This window comes from Lasiodiplodia theobromae, assembly GCF_012971845.1.
Source record: "Lasiodiplodia theobromae strain AM2As chromosome Unknown scaffold_63, whole genome shotgun sequence".
In the NCBI taxonomy this organism is placed as follows: Eukaryota; Fungi; Ascomycota; class Dothideomycetes; order Botryosphaeriales; family Botryosphaeriaceae; genus Lasiodiplodia; species Lasiodiplodia theobromae.
The window spans coordinates 59,817-82,612 of NW_023336545.1; the positions used below are offsets into that span (position 1 = coordinate 59,817).

General features: G+C 56.5%; 8 protein-coding genes across 8 annotated transcripts; 5 read left to right on the plus strand and 3 right to left on the minus strand.

Moving 5' to 3' along the window:
• Nucleotides 1-318: 318 nt before the first annotated feature.
• On the minus strand, nucleotides 319-2,259 carry LTHEOB_12430 (Glyoxal oxidase protein; the record flags this gene model as incomplete). Its single annotated transcript, XM_035509297.1, has 4 exons — nucleotides 319-1,343; nucleotides 1,412-1,989; nucleotides 2,059-2,183; nucleotides 2,236-2,259. 4 exons carry the CDS (start codon nucleotides 2,257-2,259, stop codon nucleotides 319-321), a joined length of 1,752 nt encoding a protein of 583 aa, XP_035364605.1.
• A 3,092-nt stretch (nucleotides 2,260-5,351) lies between these two features.
• LTHEOB_12431 (CHCH domain-containing protein) lies at nucleotides 5,352-6,220 on the plus strand (the record flags this gene model as incomplete). The annotated part of the gene is made up of 3 exons (XM_035509298.1): nucleotides 5,352-5,553; nucleotides 5,622-5,976; nucleotides 6,046-6,220. 3 exons carry the CDS (start codon nucleotides 5,352-5,354, stop codon nucleotides 6,218-6,220), a joined length of 732 nt encoding a protein of 243 aa, XP_035364606.1.
• A 976-nt stretch (nucleotides 6,221-7,196) lies between these two features.
• Nucleotides 7,197-7,827, plus strand: LTHEOB_12432 (Rho-type GTPAse-activating protein 2; the record flags this gene model as incomplete). The annotated part of the gene is made up of 2 exons (XM_035509299.1): nucleotides 7,197-7,735; nucleotides 7,794-7,827. The coding sequence occupies 2 exons, from the start codon at nucleotides 7,197-7,199 to the stop codon at nucleotides 7,825-7,827; spliced, it is 573 nt and encodes a 190-aa protein (XP_035364607.1).
• Nucleotides 7,828-8,131: 304 nt separating this feature from the next.
• On the minus strand, nucleotides 8,132-9,313 carry LTHEOB_12433 (uncharacterized protein; the record flags this gene model as incomplete). The annotated part of the gene is made up of 1 exon (XM_035509300.1): nucleotides 8,132-9,313. The coding sequence occupies one exon, from the start codon at nucleotides 9,311-9,313 to the stop codon at nucleotides 8,132-8,134; it is 1,182 nt and encodes a 393-aa protein (XP_035364608.1).
• An 848-nt stretch (nucleotides 9,314-10,161) lies between these two features.
• On the plus strand, nucleotides 10,162-12,415 carry LTHEOB_12434 (Glycoside hydrolase family 20; the record flags this gene model as incomplete). Its single annotated transcript, XM_035509301.1, has 3 exons — nucleotides 10,162-10,207; nucleotides 10,269-11,901; nucleotides 11,962-12,415. The coding sequence occupies 3 exons, from the start codon at nucleotides 10,162-10,164 to the stop codon at nucleotides 12,413-12,415; spliced, it is 2,133 nt and encodes a 710-aa protein (XP_035364609.1).
• A 1,447-nt stretch (nucleotides 12,416-13,862) lies between these two features.
• Nucleotides 13,863-15,285, plus strand: LTHEOB_12435 (Serine protease protein; the record flags this gene model as incomplete). The annotated part of the gene is made up of 4 exons (XM_035509302.1): nucleotides 13,863-14,086; nucleotides 14,145-14,302; nucleotides 14,367-14,638; nucleotides 14,815-15,285. The coding sequence occupies 4 exons, from the start codon at nucleotides 13,863-13,865 to the stop codon at nucleotides 15,283-15,285; spliced, it is 1,125 nt and encodes a 374-aa protein (XP_035364610.1).
• A 531-nt stretch (nucleotides 15,286-15,816) lies between these two features.
• On the minus strand, nucleotides 15,817-17,246 carry LTHEOB_12436 (uncharacterized protein; the record flags this gene model as incomplete). The annotated part of the gene is made up of 2 exons (XM_035509303.1): nucleotides 15,817-16,882; nucleotides 16,975-17,246. The coding sequence occupies 2 exons, from the start codon at nucleotides 17,244-17,246 to the stop codon at nucleotides 15,817-15,819; spliced, it is 1,338 nt and encodes a 445-aa protein (XP_035364611.1).
• Nucleotides 17,247-18,793: 1,547 nt separating this feature from the next.
• On the plus strand, nucleotides 18,794-19,292 carry LTHEOB_12437 (uncharacterized protein; the record flags this gene model as incomplete). The annotated part of the gene is made up of 3 exons (XM_035509304.1): nucleotides 18,794-18,986; nucleotides 19,052-19,130; nucleotides 19,187-19,292. 3 exons carry the CDS (start codon nucleotides 18,794-18,796, stop codon nucleotides 19,290-19,292), a joined length of 378 nt encoding a protein of 125 aa, XP_035364612.1.
• Nucleotides 19,293-22,796: the final 3,504 nt, after the last annotated feature.

The window sequence follows — 22,796 nt, forward strand, 5'->3', positions numbered from 1 at the left end:
TAACATTTGTCGTTGGTGGCATGGATACGTCTTCGGTGGCAGTGCGGAGATCATATTTGCAGCTCCGTTAGCGTGGGAGTGCGCCATGGGGAAGAAAAGAAGACTGCAGAAACGCTCTTGAAGTAGCCCAGAGCATTGGTCAAATGACGGTATATTTACAAGACGTAGATTTTACACAGTAAAGTTCTTCTTGGTTCGAAATCAGAGTGGAGTTACACGCTGCTAAATACCACAAAGTCTCAAAGTACGAGACCTCTATAACTCTATGAGCGAAAACGAATCTACTTCATCAAACTGCATCACAAGACCTATTCCCCCTCAATACGACAACTTCACCCACTTCCCCTCCGACGGAATCCCATTCACAACCACAAACAACAAATACACGCCCGGCTGCGCGGTACTCGGCCCGGGCGGCGCCGTCGCCGTCCTCTCGCCGACCTTCATCCCCTCCTCCTTCACGACCGCCAACTTAATCATCCGCTGCCCCATCGCCACCGCATGCGTATGGAATCCGGGACTAACCAACACAACCTCCAGCTTCTCCCCACCCACACTACTCTTCACATTAAACCCCTTCCCATACACAATCTCCTCCGGCGCCCCCACGATCGCCGGCCGCACCTCGGCATCCATATACGGCGGACTGAAAACCTCCACACGGTACTCCGTCGGAAACTTACTCCCCTTCCGCTGCTGCTGGTTCAAAAACCCTTGGTGGCCATTATTCCCGAACTTCGGCCACCCCCACGGCACGCCGCCGTCGTTGGTGTAAAACACGGCCGGGTTGCTGCCGGCCACAATCACCTCGCCCGACGGCAGCAAGCTCGCGACGCTATGATACATCCGCGGAATCGTCGTCGGCGGCATGCTCGTAAACCGGCTGCCCGCCTCGGCCTTGGGGTCGTATATCACCGGCGCGAGCACAGGGTCGTCCGCCATGAAGCCGCCCGCGGACCCGCGGTGCGCGCCGTTGATGAACAGCACGGTACCATCCGGTAGGAGGATTCCATCGCTCATCGTCTGCGGGCCGTTGGGCAGGCGGTCCGTCGGCGTCCAGACGGGGTTGTCCGCGTGGGGGGCCAAAGTGTAGCAGTCGTCCAGCGCCTGGGGGTCGGGTATGTCGCCGCTGGACCCGCCGCAGAGGAGGACGGTGGGGTCGAAGGTGGGTGCTTCGAGCGGGAGGAGCACGGAGGTGGCGGAGGAAGGGAAGGTGCGGGGTTCGAGCGGTGCGTCCGGGAGGGTTTTGATCAGTTTGTTGGCGTGGTAGTCCCAGATGGCGGCGCGGGTGCCGGCGAGGGTGAAGACTTCGCTGGCGGCGCGGGGGTTGGGGAGTTGGTGGACTGTGGTGGGTTTCGTTAGTCGTTGGGTGCTGCTGTCAAGGGGGATGAGGAGAGGGAAGGAAACTTACGGATGGGGTACAAGTTGTACGACTTATTCGGCATGTTGTTCTCCGCATCCGTGAACTCGAGGATCGGCAGCGTGACGGGCGGCGGCGCGGCCGAGCCGTCGGCCTTGATCAGCTCGTACGTCGGCACGTTGATGGCCGCCTCGTTCAGCACCAGCAGTCCCTTGTCCGACCCGCCGACGACCAGCACGTCGCCGTTCGGCAGCGTCTCGGCCGTCGGGTACCAGCGGCGGGACTGCAGGTGCGCTCCGCCCTTGCCCTCGACGAAGTCCATCGCGCAACCTTTACCATCGGCGGCGCAGGGGCCGGGGGCGTAGGTGCGGATGGCGTCGAAGCCGTCGCCCACGCCGGCCTTTGCGTCGGGCTCGGCGCCCGCGAAGTTGACCATGGTGCCGTCAGGGAAGAAGGCGCCGGCCGAGCAGAAGGTGTTGCTTTTCGGGTGCAGCTTGCGGAGCGTGTTGGTGTTCAGGTCGTACTCGGTGGCGAAGACGGCCATGTCGGTGCCGTCGTAGACGTAGGCGTCGGGCGAGTGGGCGCCCGTGGTGAGGTTGGTGCCTGGGCCGCCGAAGTTGGGGTGGTAGCTGTGGGGATCCGCGTTAGATGGACTTGTACGAGGAGGTGTCATTTTGGGAACGGCGATGGAGGCTCACTTGTCAAGGAAGACAGCTGTGTCGGTGTAGGGAGGGATAAAGAGCATCTGGGCGGTGCAACCAGATGATCCCACTGTTCTGAAGCCAGCTGCTGCGGCATGGCGGGCGATGGCAGACAAGGCAGCCTATTGTTCAATCAGCATAAGATTCAGAAGATGGATCGAAACTTTGACTTACCACTCGGAGAAGGCGAGACTGCATGTTTGATGGGAGAAAACGAAAGCAAAGGAAATTCAAACGAGGGTTGTCGAGCTGGTCAGAAGTATTATGGTATTAAATCATGTACCGTTTGAGGAAAAGAGTGGACAATTATTGTGGATTCAAAATCCAGTGCAGACTTCAAGAAGGCGGCCTGCCCAGCTCTTTAATATCGAGAAGTCGACTGCTGCCGTCAAACCGTTTACGAGTCAGCAAATTCGGTCGGTATCTCGGGATCCACGCATGGTTTCTTAGACTTGGCTCGGCATCAAGTCCGTCGGGTTCTAAAATCAGCACACGGGCCTTGGATACTCAGCCGCACTAGAGTTGGGCGCGGCGACGCTGCTCGGCGACGGGCACATCATGCCATCTTTGGCTTGGCGTTTGAATTTACATACGGGTGGATGGGGATCCTTGTGTCTCTGTCAAATGGGTATTTGCTGCGTCTGCTATTCTCTTGTGACTGTTTGGTAATATCTTGGTAGACTATATACCGTTTCTCATCTCGGCAATCGGTCTTCTGTTCTTTCAGCATTAGCTCGGCTATGGTACGTGGACTAAGAGGATCTTCGCCGTCATAGATGTAACGACGCAGAGCCGCACGCTCTACGTGCCGATGTGCGATGGCTAAGGACAGTAGCGAGACCAAATCACTCGACACGATCAAGTACCATGTCGTATCCCGGGCCTGCTACTATGCAAGCTCGCTTCGATAGCTGGATAGGGAAATGCGAAAAGGGGGATGATGGAGGCATAGACATGGGATACGAGGGACGGTAGTCGTTAGCCCCATGTCGCGAGTCGTTACCCGCGCGCTAAGCAGCCTCGTTGACGTCGATGTGAGATCTGAGGACCAGAAAACCAAAGGAGCCGCCACAGCCATCGACGATCACCTTGTAGTAGTGGCTTTCGCACGTTCTGTCCACTGGGTTGTGCGCTGCTGGCTCCGGCCTGCTACTCGTCGGACTGCTTTTTGGAATTTCTATTTTGGATGGATGACCGGCGCCGGTCCAACGCTTCAGCCCTACTCCCACCCCCGCGCTCATCAGCCACCATCCAGTGCGGTCCGGCTTGGTTCTCGGGTCTCCGGATGGCTTTGGGTGACTGTCGATATCAGCCTTGTGTCTTCTCACGGGACCATTTACGAGGGCAAAGTCAATCGGCCTTATTCGGCCGCACGTTGCGCCACAGACGATGCACGACACAACAGACGACCGTTGTGGCGCTGGGCATGTCTTGTGTTGTTGCACGTAGGCAGAGTCTCGACCCAGACAGCTTGCTCTGCTGTGGGGCATGTGAATACGATGTTGAAGTGGGAACATGAGTCGTTATATTGCGGAGCCGTTTCGTGCGGATGAAGCCGAAGACAAGCGTTTGAAAAGTTGCAAGTATTGTTCCTGTAATAATTGGACTGAGGTCGAAGTCTCCGCAGGCTGCCAGTTTCGACGCAGACAAGTGAAGAACATGCTACACGAAAAATTACACCAGATAACTTGTAGCTGATAACCGTATAACCCAGAGGACTTTTCGAAACAACATTTGCCGGTATACAGATTTGTCCAATCGATAGGCGATGCAGTCATGCGTGTGCGATGGCTTGTTTCCCGGGCCCAGTTGTACGACGGATCACTCGAGGCGTTTATATAGAGCCACCCTTAACGGCTTGGATAAGACACGTTGTACGCGTCGGCGCAACTGAGTAAGGAGGGCGCGGAGACGGCTTTGGAACTGCTCGGAACGAGTAGGCTCCACGGGCATGGGAAAATCTGGATCGGATCCTTCATCGACGAGCTTGGCCCTCTTCCAGGAGAAAGTGGCTCCACAGGGATTGCCTGAAAGACAGGGTAATCAGCAACATTCAACTTCGGTATCAGACAGACTTACATCGCATATTAGAACAGCCGCCATTCTTCACGACAACGTACTTGCATTTCGGGCAGCGGCGAGCACCGGCCTCGATGAGGGAACGGACAGTTCTGCGGCTGGCCTCGCTCGAAGAGCTGAACAAGGCGCACGAGTGATGCTGCTGCCACGGAGTGCGGCAGGCCTGGCAGCTCGGGCGCGAGCAGGCCTGGCACCGTACGCAAGGGAAGTCCGGGCACGACGTATCGTGAATGGCGCCGGCGGTGCAGTCCGGATAGGGGCACAACAGGAAGCCTGGTATCGCCTCCATGCACAGCTTTGCCTGAACCGAGTCGTAGAGGGCCGCCACGTCGCGCGGCAGCATCTTGCACGCATACTCGAACGGCCATTTGCCCCCGCACCTCATGCACGCGAGCGGCATGCCCGGCTGTGCTTCGATCTGCATGGTCAGGTATCGTTCCGTGCATTGGCGGCAGGCGCTGCTGCACCTGCATGGACTTTCTTCGGGGTTCGTGTAGTCAGACTCAGGCTTCTCAGTGGCACAGATGTCGCAGAATCTGGTGTTCTCATCGTTCTCATCTTGAGGCGTCTTTCGAGGGGACCTTCGGCTGCAAAAAACATGTCCTCTGCGCTGGGAGTCGTCTCGACGTCGCGGAAGAAGAACCATGGCGTTGTAAAATTGAGGATAATGTAGAGGAAGTGGTGCAAGAAGTGTGAAGTAGTGAGAAAAAGTTGAGTCTTGGTTAACCATGGTAGAGCGTCACCGACCCAGCGTCGACGTAGACACGCGAGACATGCTGCTGTCCTCGAAATGTCCTGAAGTTCTTCCACATGATTCATTCGTGGCAGGATTTAATAGTAGTACAAAAGAACACTGATGAAGAGTAGATGGATTCGAAATTCACATGGTTAGACACAGACGCACTCGGGTGCTCGGTGGGGTTGCATCTGTGCTGAAGGACTTTTGGTCAGAGGACATGGCCGCAGCTTCAATCGGGCTGACGCGAGATGAATCCAAGATGATGGTGGTGGTGGGTGGTCGGGAGTGGCTGCTGTCCGCTGCAGGAACGGCCGATCGGAAGATTGCGGCTTTGGCCCGCTGACAAAACGACCGCGGCTCACGGGAAAAGTCCAAAGCTACCACTGTCGACGTCAATTGCACGCCCGTCCATCGCCCATCCGTTTTCCTTTCTCCTTCGCTCCGCCTCTCTTTTCCTTTCGCGCCGCCCACCATGTTCCGTCCGGCCTCGCGCGCCGTCGTGCGCGCCGCGTCGTCCACCTCCGCCCGAGCAGCACAGCGCAGACTCGTCAGCACCGCCCCGCCCACCCAGAAGTCGCGCAGCTGGAAGAGCTCTCTGGCCCGCTGGGGTCTGGCCGGCGCCGCCATCTACTACTACAACACCGGCAAGGCCTTCGCCGACGAGCCCGACACCTGTACGCAAATTCCCCCAATCTACAACAACAACAAGCAGTCCCATTGACCAGCTTTTCGCCACAAATAGTTGTGACGCCGCAGGCCACCGCTGCCGCCGCCGCTACCGCCATCGAGGACGAGAACCTCCCCACCCTCGAGCAAGTCGCCGCCGAGCGCAGGAAGCGCGCCGAGGCCGAGGCCGCGCGGAAGAAGGCTGCAAAACAGGCTGCTGCTGAGGGCGCAGCGTCGTCGCCGGAGCAGCTGGAGGCCGAGGCCGACCAGCAGGGCGCCTTCAACCCGGAGACGGGCGAGATCAACTGGGACTGCCCCTGCCTGGGTGGCATGGCCCATGGGCCGTGCGGCGAGCAGTTCAAGGCCGCTTTTAGCTGCTTCGTCTTCTCCAAGGAGGAGCCTAAGGGCATGGATTGCATCGACAAGTTCAAGTACGTGGCACGCAATATATTGGGGATTGGTAATTTTCAGAGCGTGATTGGCTGACTGCTGGACTACAGGGGCATGCAGGACTGCTTCAGGCAATACCCGGAGATCTACGGCGAGGAGCTGGAGGGTGACGAGGAGGAGGGCGCGCTTGCCCCTGAGGGTGTGGATGCTGCGGTGGCTCAGGATCTTGCGGAGACGACTGTCAAGGCTGTCGAGGAGGCGCCGAAGCCCGCGACCGAGAGCTAGTTTGGCGGAATCAATTGCGAGATGCGGTGGAAATTTAGAGATGGCAGAGGGCATTGGCGCGAGGAGATGTCAAAAACACCATATTCAAGGCAGCATCGGGAAGATGAGGGGTCGAGACTTAAGATGCGGCGGATCGTGTATAATAGAGGGTGATGCATGGTGGAAGGCAGCATCTGGCGCATGTAGAGCGGGCAAAAGCGGGTGTACAATTGGATTGGGTTCCCATTCTCTGCTCATCAGCTTCCAAACGGACCACGATCGAAGTCTGGGGAATCCTTCGCGCACAGACGTGGTGAAGGCGTGCTTGGACCGGATCTCAACGGCGTGACGTCTCTGGTGCGATTCCTGCCGGGCGGCAGCGGGTTTTGCGCCAAGCAATACGTCATCATTGCAAGCTAGCCACTTGAAGCCGCAAACCATGTGAGAACCTGCAACTTCCTCTTAAACCCTCCTCCATCGTGTGACTCTCTTCATCACGCGTCAAGTCCCCAAGTCTCTTTGCCATCGCCAGCTCTTTTGCACCCTGCTCCCGCGCATTTGCGACTCTACACCTGCTTCCCTTTACCACACCACCACCCATTACTCACCCTCCACCACCAAATAACCATGTCGTACGCCTCCGTTGCTGCTAGTGGCCCCGAGCAATCTCCTGAAGAAGTGAGTCAAAGCCATTGCTGGTTCGTGCGAATGCGCGCAAGCTAACCCGTCGCAGGCGTAAGTTTGGCCCTTTCCTGCCCTTTGTTGGGCGCGCACATGTGCGCGCACGCGGCGCCGAGATGCGCGAACCATGGGACGGCAGAACAGGGCGCCAGGCAGCAGAGAGGCATTGCGCGCATCGTCGCTTGGTCGGGTACAGGGCGATTGCGTAGGGCTGAAGGGAGCCCAAGAGCACAGCCGTGCGGATCATCCAACCCTTCAGTTTCAAAACCAAGCCGCAACATGCCTCTCCTGCCCTGGAAGCCTCCTCCCTCTCCCTATGGCCGCCACTCTGTCGCCCCAGGTCGCGTGGGACCTGTTCCCGTCGTCGTTGCGGCGCATTTCCATCACCGACGAGCTGCTTGCAGAACTGGTCCAACCACGTCCTCTAACTCCTGAACCCAGTCGCGCCCCGCCCGTTCCCGAGGTTGCCCACACCGACGAATCCACCCACTCGCTGATCGATGTCGACTCCCCGCACATCTCGTCCGTCCCCTCCGACTTCGAGTCGCAGACCATAAAGACCGAGACCCAGGCCGACCGCATCGAGCGCGAGATCGACCAGCTGCAGCGCCAGGCGGCCGAGAAGCTCAAGAAGGACAGGGCCAAGGCTAAGGGGCGTCGCGCCGGGCAGAGCATCCGCGACAACGCCGCCAACCCGGTCGTTCTTGGCAACGTCGTCACCATCGGCGCCCTCGGCGCCGTCCTGGGCCTCGGAGCCTACAAGAAGTACAACGCCGGCCAGCTCAACTGGAAGCTGGCGGGCGCTTGGGCCGGTGTTGTGGGTCTCTTCGGCGTTGCCGATTACTACGTTTCCAAGTAAGTCGCGTGCTTTTTCCCGCTGACCGCCTTTGCGTGCTGACACATGCATCACCAGATATTTGTTCGAGAAGTTCCCCACGAAGAAATAGACGACTCCATATGATATCCAACGCGGCGGCGTTCTGCGGACTTTTCTTCGACATTTTGCCGGGTTTCGCTGGTTCGAGCTTCGTGACGCCGTAAAGCGTGTCACTTGGTTGTTGTAATACCACTTTTTTCTCTACTACAAATCCAACTCTCTGTTAAACACCACTCGCACATCTTTCCAACGCGTGACCCTTTACTCGCCGCTATTTCGCCGTCTTCATGTGACCGTTTCCATACCGCCCTTTCTTCTCAGTCTTGGCACACACATGACTTCGCAACACCCTTATCTCCCTTATCTCCTCTCCTTCACTCCTCCCATACCTTGTCGAGGGGCCGTATCGCATTCAACCGCAGCATATCCCCCACGCCTAGATCGTCGGCTTCGATCGCGAGATCCGGATTCTCGACCCTCCACTCCTCGTTCCAAAACCGCAGCACCGTCGCCATCGACCTGACGCCGTCGCCCATCGCCCCCTCCGCCTCGATTGCTCGCACCACGGCTTGCATCTGCATCTTGCTTGCAAAAACGACGCGCATCTCACAGCAGCCTTTGATCATGCAGTTCTTTCGTCCCTGTCCCTGTCTCTGCGGTCGTCGTCCTTCCGCCGCTGCCGCCGCGGCCGCCTCCCCGCTGTCCCTGTCGCCGTAGTCGTCATCGTAGTACTCCTCTGGGTAGACTTCCGTCACGCCGCGCCCCGTGTACGACCCCATCCGCCGCGTCAGCCAGCCGTCGACTTCGCGCTGCGTCGCCTCGTCGATCGGAGGAGGGGGAGCGTTGCCGTCGTCGATGGCCTTGGTAGTCAGCGCGGCGTCGATGGCGTCCCAGTCGACGATGCTGTCGCGGTCGCGCATGCCGAAGCTGGTGAAGATGGCGACGAGGCGTTGGCGGGTCGTCGCCAGCGCGGTGCGGGCGGCGCGGATGCCGGCGGCCCGGGAGTCGGGGTGGGATGACGGCAGAAGGCGCCGGCGGATGGTGTTGATGCGGATGTGGAGCGGTGGCTGGCCCGCTGTCATGGTGGGGCAGCGGGAGAGGGTGATGTGGATGGGTTGGGTGGCGGGGCGGGGAGGGGGCGGCATGGGTGGTGGGGAGGAGGGCGGTGCCGGTGCTGGTGATGCTGCTGGTCGTGGTGGGCGGGTTTGCGGCGGCGGCGGAGAGATGCTGCTGTTGCCGCTGCTGAAGTGGACGCGGCGGCGGCGGGCGTGTAGTGGGTTCTCCTCCGCTTCTGCTTCTTGCGCTTCTGCTTGTTCGTTGGCTTCTTCGAAGACTGCGTCGGAGGTTTCTTCTTCGTCGTCGAGTGATGCGTACACGGATGTTTCCGAGGCTGCTTCGTTGTCGTCTAGGCTGAGGTCCACGTAGTCTTCGCCGTCCATGACTGCGCGTGGGCGGACGCGTGGACCTGGAGATGGGGAAGGTGGTAAGTAGGTCGTGTCCAAGTCCTCGTCTAACTCGCCGTCCGACAGGCCGCCGAAGCTCTCGTACCGATGCATTGTTTTTCCTGTGTTGCGCCTCGCACTGGAAGTTGTCCGTGTCGGGGTTGGACTAGCAGGAGGTGAAGAGGAGCGCATTGTCGGAGGTTTTATGTGCGCGCAGACATGGCGTTTGGGGTGTTCTGAGTTGGGTGGAAAGGCGTGGACTGTTTGCTATGGATATGGTTTTGTGTGTGGTGATTGTTGCTGGTGGGCAGCTGGTTTGGAGGTGGAGGTGATTGCCCAGTATGCGGTTTTGCCGCGCCTTCCAGAAGTAGATCATCTTCAACTGAGAGAGTACCAGTTCAGCTCAAAGTTTCTGTTCACCTTTTCGCATGCAGACAGCGACAGCGATGAATTGATTTTCATATCATGTAGTCGCAGCAGGTACCATGCTCGTACGACGTCAGTGCTGCCGACCACACATCCCTGCACCTCCCACTTCCCGGCACGTCAATCATTGCCGGCTTCGCAAGGAACCCCGCAAAGATAGGCACTCGTATCTTTTTTCCGTCTCCCAACATCATTCGTCCCGATCCCGAGCGTTACATCGCTTGCAGCCCGTTCCTGGCTAAGCAAAGCTGGGCAAGTTGTCTTTTTAATTTAGGCATTCAGGCGATAGCCAGGCCGGGGCTGTTCCCCTGAACGAGATGTCGTCGTACGGCAACGTCACCTCCGCTCTATTATGTTTCCCCCGCCTCTCCTTGCCGGCGAGAGTAACATTCCAGGTGGAGTCGCGTCGCCATTGAGAAGTCGGAGTGTAACGCTCTGTAGCTCGGCGATTGAGGAGTGCTAAAAGGCCAGCATCCCGTCGGTCAGCTGTCTCTACTGCTTGTAGCTGCCTCCCGCGTTTCCGACTCGGTTTTGCAATGTGGTTCACGACTGCAGCATCTCTCGCCCTATTGGCTGCGAGTGGTAGGTCGATCCCTGTGACACGGCATGACGGACAGGCACAATGCTGACTCACCACTTTGAGGCTCTGCGCGGCTCTTAACGGTTCCAACGGTTCCCTTCGAGCCCGCAAACGGATCCTTAACGGTCGGCAATCTCCGATCCATCGTCGTTGACGAGCGTTACGCCGACGCCATAGATGAGGATGGAGAAACACTCATCCCACCGACCTTACTGGAGTTCGCCCAGACCTTCGCCACGGACTTCGGCAACACCTTCGACGCGAACCTGACGCTGTCGACAGGCACAGCGGCTGGACCAGACTCCATCTTCCTGACCCTGGACAACGCCACTAACTTTCTCGATGCTGCCGGCCGCCACACGTCCGAAGGCTACAGCCTCTCGATCTCGAGCGACGACGGCATCACCATTGCCGGCGCCAGCCCACTTGGCGCGTGGTGGGGAACGCGCACGCTGCTGCAGGCCGCCGTCCTCAACAACGGCAGCATCCCCGCAGGCACCGCCGTCGACGCTCCGGGCTGGGGCACGCGCGGCGTCATGCTCGACGCCGGACGGCACTACTACCCGCCCGAGTTCCTGATCGAGCTGTGTTCGTACCTCAGCTTCTTCAAGCAGAACACGTTCCACCTGCACCTCAGCGACAACATGGGCAGCGTATATCTCGACAACTATGACTTCATGATGAGCCTCTACGCCGCCTTCCGGCTGGACTCCTCCGCCGCCGACCTTGCCGGGCTCAACCGCCGGCAAAACGAGTCGTACACGCGCGACGTCTTCGAGCACATCCAGCAGTCCTGCGCATCCCGTGGCGTGACCATCATCCCGGAGATCGAGACGCCCGGCCACGCCCTCGTCCTCACGCAGTGGAAGCCCGACCTCGCCCTGTCATCCGACTACAGCATGCTCAACCTCTCGCACCCCGACACGCTTCCCACCGTGCAGTCCATCTGGCGCGAGTTCCTGCCGTGGTTCCACAGCAAAACGGTCCACATCGGCGCCGACGAGTACGATTCCGACCTCGCCGCCGACTACAACGACTTCGTCATCGCGCTCGCCGACTTCATACAGTCCGAATCATCCAGCGGGCAGAATATCCGCATCTGGGGCACCTTCCCACCGTCCGCCGAGTACGCAAACAACATCCCGCCGACGGCCGACAGCGGCGTGTCGATCCAGCACTGGGAGTTCTTCGAGGACAACCCGCTGTTCGACTACATCGCCAACGGCTTCGACGTGCTCAACTCGGACGACGCCTTCTACATCGTCAACAAGTGGTCCGGGTCGTACCCGCAGTCGCTCAACCGCACCCGCATCTTCCACGGGAACCCCAGCGATGGTGGTGCGTACGCCCCGTACGTGTTCGATACGAAGAACGCGACGAACAACCCGCCGCGCGACGAGCCCCGCGTCCTGGGACACGTCGCCGCGCTGTGGAACGACTGCGGGCCCAACGCGACGGTGTACAGCGAGGCGTATTACGCGTGGCGCGACAACCTGCCCGCGCTGGCGGATAAGCAGTGGGGCGGCGACCTCGCCGAGGACGAGTACGACGGCGTCTTCGCGGCGCTGCACGCGGCTGTCCCGGCGCAGAACCTCGACCGCGCGATCGTGTCTGCTTCGTCGACGATCTTGAGCTACAGCTTCGCGGACGCTGCCGCCGAGGGTGCGACGAGCGTGCCGGACGCCAGCGGGAACGGGTATGATGGCGCTGTCGTCGGCGGCGGGGAGGCGTGTGGCGTGCTGGATGGCGCGCCCAGCGGCAACGGCACGGCGCTGCGGCTCGACGGCACCTGCTTCGTCCAAACGCCGCTGGAGAGCAAGGGCCGCTCGTACACGCTGTCCTTCGCCGTCTACCCGGACGCCGACTACACCACCGGCGGTGCGCTCTTCAGCGGCGCCGACTCCGCCCTCCTCGCCGGTAATGGGTCAAATCCGAACGTCATGCTCGTCGCGAGCGGCTACGCTTTCGCGCTGAACTACAGTCTGCCGGTGGGGCAGTGGAGCGCGGTGAAGTTGGTTGGCGAGGGGAATCGGACGTTTTTGGAGGTGGAAGGGGAGGCGGAGGAGCGGATGGAGTTCATCACGAAGATGGGGATTCTGGGGAATAGTTTTGTGTGGGAGGGGATTGCGGTCGAGGCGCCGGTCGGAAGGATTGGAGAGGGGTTTGTGGGGTGGGTGAGGGATGTGGTGCTAAGGGATGGGGCTGAGTGATATGGGTGGCGTGTCTGCGTGAGGGTGATGTGGGATGGGTGGGCTATGCTGGATGTGTTTAGGTATGTAAATGAAGGTGTTCGATGATGAGTGGTAGATGGGGTTGACTGGTTCAATGTCTTTTAAGAGACACCGGCGTATCCGTTGCGTGCGTACAGGGTCCGGGGTCCTCGGCGGGTCCCACTGAACAAATGAGGGGTTGAGCGGAAGGGATGATTAGATGAAAGACGTGAGGTTGACATTTTATCAGTGGAGGTATAAAAACGTGATCTCTCGTGCTCTCTTCCAGTATGAAGAGTGTTAGCTTGCTGCGTTTTATTTTGGGAGTGGATGTGGTCAGGTGATGGGGTTAGACTCTGGACATGCTTCTGTGAGTTAAACCGTCAAGTTCTATTATTTCTTTGATTTCACTCTCTTCCATCACATGACATCACTTCATGCTATTTCCAGAAAGCACGCGTAACGGTGACGATTACACTGGACCAGTGACCGAGATGACACGACTGGAATGCCCGGAGACAAGCAACGAACGACGTAATGTCCACCAAGAAAGACCTACCAATTATTCACATGCTTACATCAAGTAAGTTGAGGCTTCAGTAAATGTGAATTCACAGCAAATCTCTAGGAAATAGATGTTCACGGTCCTGTCACACAATAGGTTAGACAAATATAGAACACGTCATTAAATTTCCGAGCCCGCAGATACGTAGGAAGTACCTCGGCCATATAGCTCACACTCTACATTCTTTCCAAGGGGGTGGGAATGCGGAGGTGGCGCTACATCTTGGCCTGTCTCCAGAATCCACGGAGCGCGACGTGCTCATCCCAAATAGGAAAATGATCGGGTTGGATCCACAAATCGAGGAGTGCACTGACGAACTTCCTCCCTGGGCAAGGACCAGGTGGTACACCTTCTACCAACCTCTATAATTCGATCGGCGCCGTCTCGTTGTATCTCGCTCCCCCGAATATAGTGCTGCAAGGTGATATCACTTCACCCAAGGCAGCTCTAGCTGATGCTTCTGATACATTACATCAACGGCCGTCGACACATGTGCCGTAAAGACTGATCTAGATGCTCTAAATTCTCGTACGCGCAACGGTAGAGATGGTCGACTCCACAAAGGCCCGATCTTCGACCATCAGGGGCTCAGGAGTTGGACCGCGCAGACATAGTAGTATAAAGGTCTCTTGAGTTACGCTCGAAGTTCAGCAGCCAACGCCAGGGTTGCGACGGCCAACATCACTTCGTTTCTTTGCGTGAGGGAGGCCGTTCAAGATGAAGCCTTCTCTTTTCTTCCTTTTCACCGCCGCTCTCGGCGCCCTCGCGGCACCCATCTCCGAAACGTCTAGCGACCAGAGTGGGAGAAAACAATATGACATCGTCATGGCTCCGCACGTAGACATACAGGGGACGCTTCACCGTTTACGTCTGACCGCTGTCATGGAGAGAGTTTTTGCTTCTTTTGACAACCGGTTTTTCAAGGGCTTCTCGACCCACATGACGCCGGCAGAGGTTACGCTTCTACGCACCGTGTCGCACATGCTGGCCATCGGCGAAGTTACCGAGATCCACCCCGCTGCATCCCGCAACGATGCTCCATGGGGCCTGCAGCGCATCTCGCAGAAGGATACCATTCGTAGCAACACTTATCCCCTTGACCGGAAGTGAGTTCTCATCCCTCCACACAACTACGAATTCGAAGAGCTGACATGCTGCTCCCAGGTTCAAATACACCTGGGACGACACCTCGACCCTGGGCAAGGGCGTCGACGCCTACGTCATCGACACGGGCATCGTCACCACGCACAAGGAATTCGGCCACCGTGCTATTATGGGCTACAGCTACTGGAAGGACAACATGACCGACGGCCACGGCCACGGTACGTCACAAACCTCCTCTTTCACATACCTCAGTCTCCCTCCTAACACACTTTGTGATCTCAGGAACCCACTGCGCCGGCACCATCGGCGGCGCCACCGTCGGCGTGGCCAAGAACGCGAACCTGATCGGCGTCAAGGTGCTGCCGGACGACGGGCCGGGGCCCTCGACGTCGCTTCTGGCCGGCCTCAACTACGTCGCGCGCCGGCACCACGACCGCTCGGCGCAGAAAGACTTCGTCGCGTCGGTGATATCGCTGTCGCTGGCGTTCGCAGACCGGTCGAAGCCGGTTGAGGCGGCGATACAGAAGCTGGTCGAGGGAGGCGTGCATGCTGCTGTGAGTGAACTGATTGCTTTTTCCTTCTTCTTCTTCTTCTTCTATCTTTCTCTCCTCCCGTCTTTCTTTACTTTTTCTCTCTTCCTTCCCTCCCCTGACCGAAACCACCACCACCCCTCTTTCTCCCCTCCTTCCACCACTACTACTTCGAACAAGCAATACTAACTATTACCCAGCTCGCCGCCGGCAACGACCGCCTCGACGCCTGCACGCACTCCCCCTCGGCCATGGGGGGCGCCAAATCCACCACCCCCGTCGTCACCGTCGGCGCCACCACCTTCGACGACCGCATCGCGCCCTTCTCCGACTACGGCCCTTGCGTCGACGTCTTCGCGCCCGGCGTGTGGATCGCGTCGGCCGGCATCGCGTCGAACGACGAGTACACGGTCAAGTCCGGCACCAGCATGGCCACGCCGCACGTCGCGGGCTTGATGGCGTATAGGGTGACGACGACGGGGAAGGGGGAGATGGCGGGGCATAGGATGGGGCCGAAGGAGGTGAAGAGGTGGTTGGTGGAAGGAGCGGCGAGGGGGGTGCTGAGGGAGAAGGCGGATGGGAGTGGGAAGAAGCCTGAGAGTCAGTTGATTGTGGCGTTTAATGGAGTTGCGGGGGCGGTGAGGGGTGGGGGTGGGGGGTTGTTTGGGTGAGTGGGGAATGATGGACGGGGGAGATGTGTTCTGTATGTTGATGTTGGTGGGGTATAGTAAAGATTAATGTACGTTTGTAGATGGGGATTAAAAAGCAAAAAAGAAAGGACAGGCGGCTTTTGTGACGGAGTTGTAAGAAATTTCCATTTGTTTATAGTCTACGAAATCATCTAATCTAGCTAATACTGAGGCTCGTCAATGAGATAGCCAGCTTTATCATGAAGCGTGGTCCAATACTACCTGAAAAGAAATATTTGAACTCTTCTGAAGTTTTTAACTTGCTTGGAGATCTCCACCCATACTTTCCAGTTAAGCATACACCGCTCCACTTACCAGTTCCTTCAATCCCACTACAGATGGTACAGCCTTATGGCAATCTTCCCACAAGAGTTGTTCCCCACCGGCAATACTCCCCACAACAACCTATCATACACGGATACTCCCTCAGGTGCATAGCAAGCCCCTACACTCACCGAACTACAGCTCCCCAAATCTCGCCAGCGAAATGCCAGGCCTTTGCAAAGAAGACTACTAATTGCAAATAGTAATACCGAGTACAGTACAGAACCTCCAATCCCACCTCACCGCCGTCGTCAGCTCATCCACATTCAACACCCCCACCCCACTCTCCACCAACGTCTCCCAAACCCGATTCCTCAGCACCACCGGCCACCCCGGCGTCCCCCAATACCTCGACACCAAGCCCCTCTCAGCCGCGACCTCAACCTGCCTCCGCACCACCCCCGCCTGCCGCCCACTCAACCCCCGCAATCCCCACACCCTCCCAACCGCCCTGCTCAACTTGACACTCGCATAATAAGAGTTAGCAGCCGTATAATCCTCACTACCGTCAAGCTGCTCCAACGGCGCATCAAAAAACACATCCCTTCCCCCCACCCCCAGCCCCAGCCCCTCCACCGCCTCGAACGCCGTCGCCCCCGTCACCACCGCCGTCACCGGCCGCTCCACCCGCTTCTGCTCGTCTTCGCTCCAGTACGTCAGCCACCCCCTCTCCCGCAGCGGCGCCAGCTCCCGCCGCACCACGGCGTCCCACAGCGCGGCGTCCCGCTCTTTGAAGTCTAGAAGCAGGACCAGCGTCGTTGCGGGACTCTTTGCGAAGACCCCCGCCGGCGCCGTCTCGTTCGCCGCTGTCGCCCCCGCGTTCGCGGCAGACAGGATGGCGACCAGCGGCTCGATGTAGAGCGACCGCAGCGTGCGGGCGGGGTCGAGGGCGTGGCGGGTGTGGCCGACGAGCGGACTCGTACTCCCCCTACTTACCTCGTCCCCCTCCGAGGACGGCGAAGGTGGAGGCAGTGGTGGAGGCAGCCAGATATCAGCCTCCACCCCGACGCAGCCGGCTGCCAAAGCGGAGAACAGCGGGACGGGCCGCCAGTAGTCGTTGTGGCTGTGGCAGGGGACGGGGCGGACACCACTGCGGGCGGCGGCGTCGGTGAAGAGGGATAGCCATGCGGCAGACGGCGAGGAGCTGTCGGCCGGGCCACGCCAGGTGGAGAGGAGGGTGTTGAGGCGGTGGGTGGATGGGGAGTCGGGGGGTGCGAGGCGGGACAGGAGGATGGTGGTGAGGGTGAGGTATGTGCTGTGCGGGGCGAGGGTCAGTGGACGATGGTGGAGTAGGGTGGGGTTGGCGGGAGATGGGAGGGGAGAGGGAGTTGAGGGAAGGTGGCTTACAGGTAGAGGCTGATGGCGACGACGCCAATGATGAGAAGGGCGACGAGGATGATGCGGCGGCGCTTCTGGGCTAGCCAGCAGTGGCGGCGGCGGCGGTGGTGGTGGCGGTGGTGGTGGTGGCGGGTGTGTGATGGGCTGAGCTTGAAGTTCTGGAAGGTGGAGTGTAGGGTTGGAGGGGTTGCGGGCTGGTGGCGCTCGCAGTCTGGTGTGCTGAGGAGTTCGTCGGCGCTCTGGTATGAGTCTGAGTCACAGTCGTCATCGTAGTACGCCATGGTGGAAGTCAATGGGATGATAGATGAGAGGGGAAGGAAAAGGATGCGTTTGACAGCGAGGCTGGTGGGGTGGGATGAAGTGGGAAAAGGATGTACGACTTATACGAAAGCCTGAGACCATATGCTACAATCTACTCACAGTATTCTGTTTTAGCGTTAGCACGTTGGGGTAGAGCACAGAATTCAGCCGCTGCACTCGGACGTGAACCAAGGAACTAAGTGTCGCAAGGCTAAGACAAAAAGCGTCATGATACGATCTGAGCAGAAACTTTTCTGTCTCATATCGAGGTGGAAGAATCAACACTAACAGTTGCATCAAGCTGAGCCGCATGTCTTAAACGGTTCCTGCGGTGCAGCCGTAATAATAAGCGACCGGCCTTCTTATTGGATCATTACACTGGACGTTTCATCTCAGGGATGCTCATTGGGTAGTACCTATGCGGCTGAGGGTACATGCGTTACGGGATTCGCTACCACTATACGGGAGTCGCTCAACAGAATTACGGAGAATCGCAGCCATAGATAGGTAGGGAAGGATCGCAGGGTAGGGAAATTGTCAATGAATAAAATCAACCACAAAGTTTTAACATACAGTGAATAAGCGCTGGAATATGCTGGCTGTAGGCGGTGTTTAATCTCTGTCTGTGGTGGTTCAGACTCAGATGCTCATTTTTGGGGGTCAAGTTTTGGCGCGCATACCGTTGTGCCTGGGTGGTTACAAATGCAAGTTCGGTTCTACCAGATCGGGCCCGTCCTTCCGGTTCAAGTACCCATGTTGTGTGCATCTGGATGCAAGGTGGAGATGTGAAGCCACACTTTAGGCAAGGGGCACACCAACATCCAGAACCCACGTTCCCATGCTCTTTACGAATAAATCTGTCTGGCCACTCACTACACTCGTACTTTGTCTTAATAATTTACAAATGCGGCTCCCAATTCCATCCTTCAATATTCCTGTGTACGGGTAACTAAATGCTTGCAGTGTGTGGATCATCTTCCTGCTGGATTCTGTACTCCTTAAATTTAATGCTGTGGCCTCCCTGGAAGGATCTACTTCTAGCCTTACAGAATGAAAACGGCCTTGAAGAAGTTAGCGCTGCCGATTTCGCTGTACCACATCTCCGTTGCACGATGTAACCACCCCGGAGGAACCCATTCATATTTTCTATAAAAGCAAAATAGTAACACTAAGGCATCCCAGCACTACCCATTTCTTTATGCCGCACCGCCATCATACGAACTTGCCTTCCTCAAAGGATCTATCTTGGCTTCTACAAAAGCAAAACAGTGGCATGATGTCGCACGCACGTCAGCGCTGCCCATCCTTTTGTACCTGATAACCATCGCGCGATGGGTCTGCTTGGTCCCCTGCACGGACCTGGGACCATGAGTACGAGACCAAGCTAAAGTTCTAACACGATCTCAGGCAACGCGAATGGCTCTCGTGCAGTATATATGGGAGCGTTCTCTACGACTTTCTTGCTCAGATCAAACACAAGCTTCCTCAGCCGACACACACTGCAGTCTGCCAGCTCACGAAATTCATCATGCTCCCTACGAATGCTCTCGTAGTCTTCTCCATGGTGGCGGCGCTCGCCTTTGGAGCTCCACAGGTGGCCGGCTCGATTCCAGAAGGGGCGGAGGCGAGCGGTGAGGTGATCACCGTGACTTTGTTCATGAATCCAAACTGGGAGGAGCCCTCGCAAGGATTTACTTACAATATTGATGGTCACCAGTGCTGTGAGTACCGCTGACACTTCGCCATCACTGTGGATGAGCAGGCCATCAACTGATTATGTATTCAGATAACTTGGTCGGAACCGACTACAACGACCACGTCGGATCAATTCAGGTCCCATCTGGCTATCGCTGTCGTCTCTGGCAGTATGTTACCCGATCCTTGTTGCAGATCTCATGAAGCTAACTCTTGATGCAAATAGGTCCCACGATTGCAACCAAAAGAGCACTGGCGATATTTGGGCCCCTGGTGCACAAGAAGTTCGTACCGACATTGGCCTCTCTAGCTTCAAGTGCTACAGAAACTAGATCTTCTGATCTAAACGACGTCGCAAGAGATTCCGCTCACTACACTGTCGTAAGTCAATCAAAGTAGAAACTAGAGACTACTCTACGTTGTTTGCAAAGCACTGAACGGAAATTCAGATTCCCATTTCCGGTTGTGTCCCTCTTCAAATATCGTTTCTCAAATTTCAAGTAGGCAGAATGAACAACTGTCATTCCCTCAAACCCACAATTGATGCATTGATTCCTCATTGAAATGCCTATGCCCCAACTTGACTTAGAGGACGGCGTGCCTCCTCCTTCGAGTAAACTCTCGACAACACATGAGATTGAACACCACTGTTTTATAGTAAGCTACACTCTCTACTCCAATACCGCTGTACAGAACTCACGCTCTGCTTCTTTCCATCTCTTCATGTAGACTTGACCAACCCCCAAGCGACGCGCTACTCCATCTTTTTGACTGATCAGCATGACGTTGATCCTCGCTGGAGTATCATCAGTAGTCACAAAGAATGGTCGATGCAATTCTCGACCCTGATTAGTGAAACTGACTTCTGCCTCATGCATCGCCCAGGAATCGCAATGGTTTCTGTGGTCGCCAGCCATGTTGTTAGTCCGGTAGTCCATACTATCCATGCTTCTAATCCCCTTTCTCTCCACCCAGCCATCAATATTTTCCTTCTCCTGCTTTCCCCCAGTCCGGGGCTCCCAAGTTCCGTCATCACGCCTTCGCGTATTCATGTTGAGCTCCTTTGCTGTAGCCCAGATCGTGTCGTAGTCGGAAGTGATTGAGAGAGCTTGACAGTCCATCTCCAACCGGACGCCGGCTTGAATCGAGTTGAAGTGCATGTCTGCGATGGACTTGGTGAGGCCAATGAGTCCCATCCATCTGCCCTGAGGCGACCATAAAGCAAATACCAGCTTGAAGGCAATAGTGCTCAGGTACTCTAGCTCAAGTGAAGCGCGTTGAGTAAAGACAAGGATTCTCCCCGGTTTGGCCCATGCTTTCTTCTTGTCTTCCGTCGAGAATGAGGAGAGGAATACTGGCTCTGGGTTTCCGGAATGATACACTCCTCTTTCCGTGGAAGGACTTCGTAAATACTCACTCCCGATGCCCCAAATAGTCCCCATCAAATCGCCCTCGAATGGTCCACGATGACGATCGCTAGGATCAGATGTGAAGTATTCCCTTTTGAAAAACCCTTCTTTCCAAGCCAAGTTCATGGCGTTCACATACCACCCAGCATGCGACTGGAATAAACTACGACAACGATCATTGGAGTATTCTAACATGAAAGGCGCAAAGGGAACCGGTATAAGTGCACCAGAAGGGCCTGGGAATGCCCAAGAAGCCAATGAGGCGCAGATGCCAACCATTGTTTTTACCCACGGGGGTCTGTATGTTACTGGGCCATGGAATGAGCACCAGGCCCAGCTGGGAAAGGTCTGCTTGCCGAAATTGTCCGGGGGTCTGACCTCCCTGTTCCACTGCGCAGGCTGCCAAAGGATTGCATCGTCGAAAAGAAGTAGAGGGATGCCGTATATGATATCTCGACCACAATGTAGTCGTCTCGCTGCGCCATTGAACGCATGCAGAATGTCTGTATGCAGTGTTAAGGAGCGTCGAGTGTACTCTTTTACACCAGCAAAGTAGTTTGCTGATATTTCGCCTATGGCCCCGTAGCTGCTTCGACGTTCTGAGTACGTGGACCCCCAGTTATGGGATACAGAAAAAACACCGTGGTCAGTGAAGAACATAGCCGTGTTGGCACAGATGTGCTCCTGAAAAGTCCATCCTCGACTGTTCCACGTAGTCTTAGCCAAGATAGTGCCTAAGCTGGGAAACGGTGCCCTCAATTCCAGCTCTTCCCACCTGAGTACTGGATGGCGGTGGTCTCTGTGTCTGCTAATACCTGCAATTCCATCTCTTGCACTCCCTCCAGAAGCTGCCACAATCGTTATACGGGATGACTCGTAAATTTGGTCCATGCCGTTGATCTGATCGTCTTTGTTGTATTCATTGCTTTGATCATCTTGTACAATACAGAGTCGATCGACCCATAGATAATGAAAACCGAGCTTTTTGCAGGCTTTTATGGCGTCCCTGATGGTTCCTGGAAGGTGAAATTTGGAAAGCATTCCGGGTTTTTTTAGGAGCTCGATGTTGTCCTTCGTTGCCTGCAGTTCTTCGTGACTTTCGATTAATCCTCCCCAAACGTAGCTTAATGTAACATATTCGGAAGGATTTAAAGGCTCAACAAGACATCGTCTTTCTAGGTCGATGACTCTGAATCCAACGGGAAGCCCTGAGACCCGACCTAGTGGAAGAGACCAACTCCTCACCGTGTGCCAATTGACATTTTTGCGAAGTTGCTTGTGCGGTTTGAATGAGGCACTCTCAGTAGCTTGGACTGCAATGGTACTTTTGACCCTATGCCCACCATGATCACCCGTGAGTAAAATCTCAAAATCGCCCTCATAGAAGGGTTTCTGGATTTCGAGTTTTCGTACAGGGTATTGCAAGGTGCCCCGAAAGAGCCGACAGAGTTCACAATCACTTCCCGGCTTTTGTGCAAAATGATTGCTGACGTCAAGCTTGACGTAAGGGGTCTGTTCTATCCCGTAGCACCCATTTTCCTCAGGGGGTATTTCGATACTCGGAAAAATACATCGAAACCAATGCCCGAGGCGTAGATGTTTGCAAAAGTCGCAGGCGGCATTGGGGTACGAATTGTGTACTTGACAATTGGTGCATTGATCGTGGAAAGCTTTCGAAGCGAATTCGTGCTCCGAATCGCGTGGCGGGAGGGGGTGAATTATTTCCACGGTGAGCATCGAGCAGTGCAAGCACGAGTCGTCATCGGAGCACCACCACCCTTCCGATTGTGCGCTTCCATCGAATATGAAAGACTGGTCCATAGCTGTACCTGCCTTGGAAGCGAGGGACCGGGACGAGATGCATCAGAGTTGAAAACGTAATGAGTAACGGGGCTGGCAGAAGCAGCTGAGGCTATCCATAGAGGTTGGTGAGACAGCAAAGTTTCGTGTTTTCAAGAGTGAAGAAGTGGATCGCTGTGACACGTGTCCGTGAAGGTGGGGCTGTGTCGAAGACCGACATGGTGGCTGGTGGATCACGACTGACGAGTACGATAGGCACGGCAACTACCTCATACGGCGGATGACTAAGTAGAGCAAGAGGTTGATTGCCGTAGCATGCGCACAGGTGCTAACATGGGTACTGTTGTGTACATAGTTGAGTCCAGTCTATAAAATAGGTCTTCATCGTAGCATTTAAGCCCTCGAAAGGTAGAGAGCTAGTGTAAAGTGTAGAAATATCTTTACGGCTATATTAAAGTCAGCGTCCGCTGGGTCTGTGCGGCGTGTACATACATAGAAAGTCAGGATTCGAATCATTCTGCAGTCGGCTGCTTGCCAAGCCCTGCACTAGAGTATCCATAAAATACGGAAAGGCCATGGCAAATCAGCGCAAAGCCGGCAATAATGGTAACGATCAGGGCAGTCTTA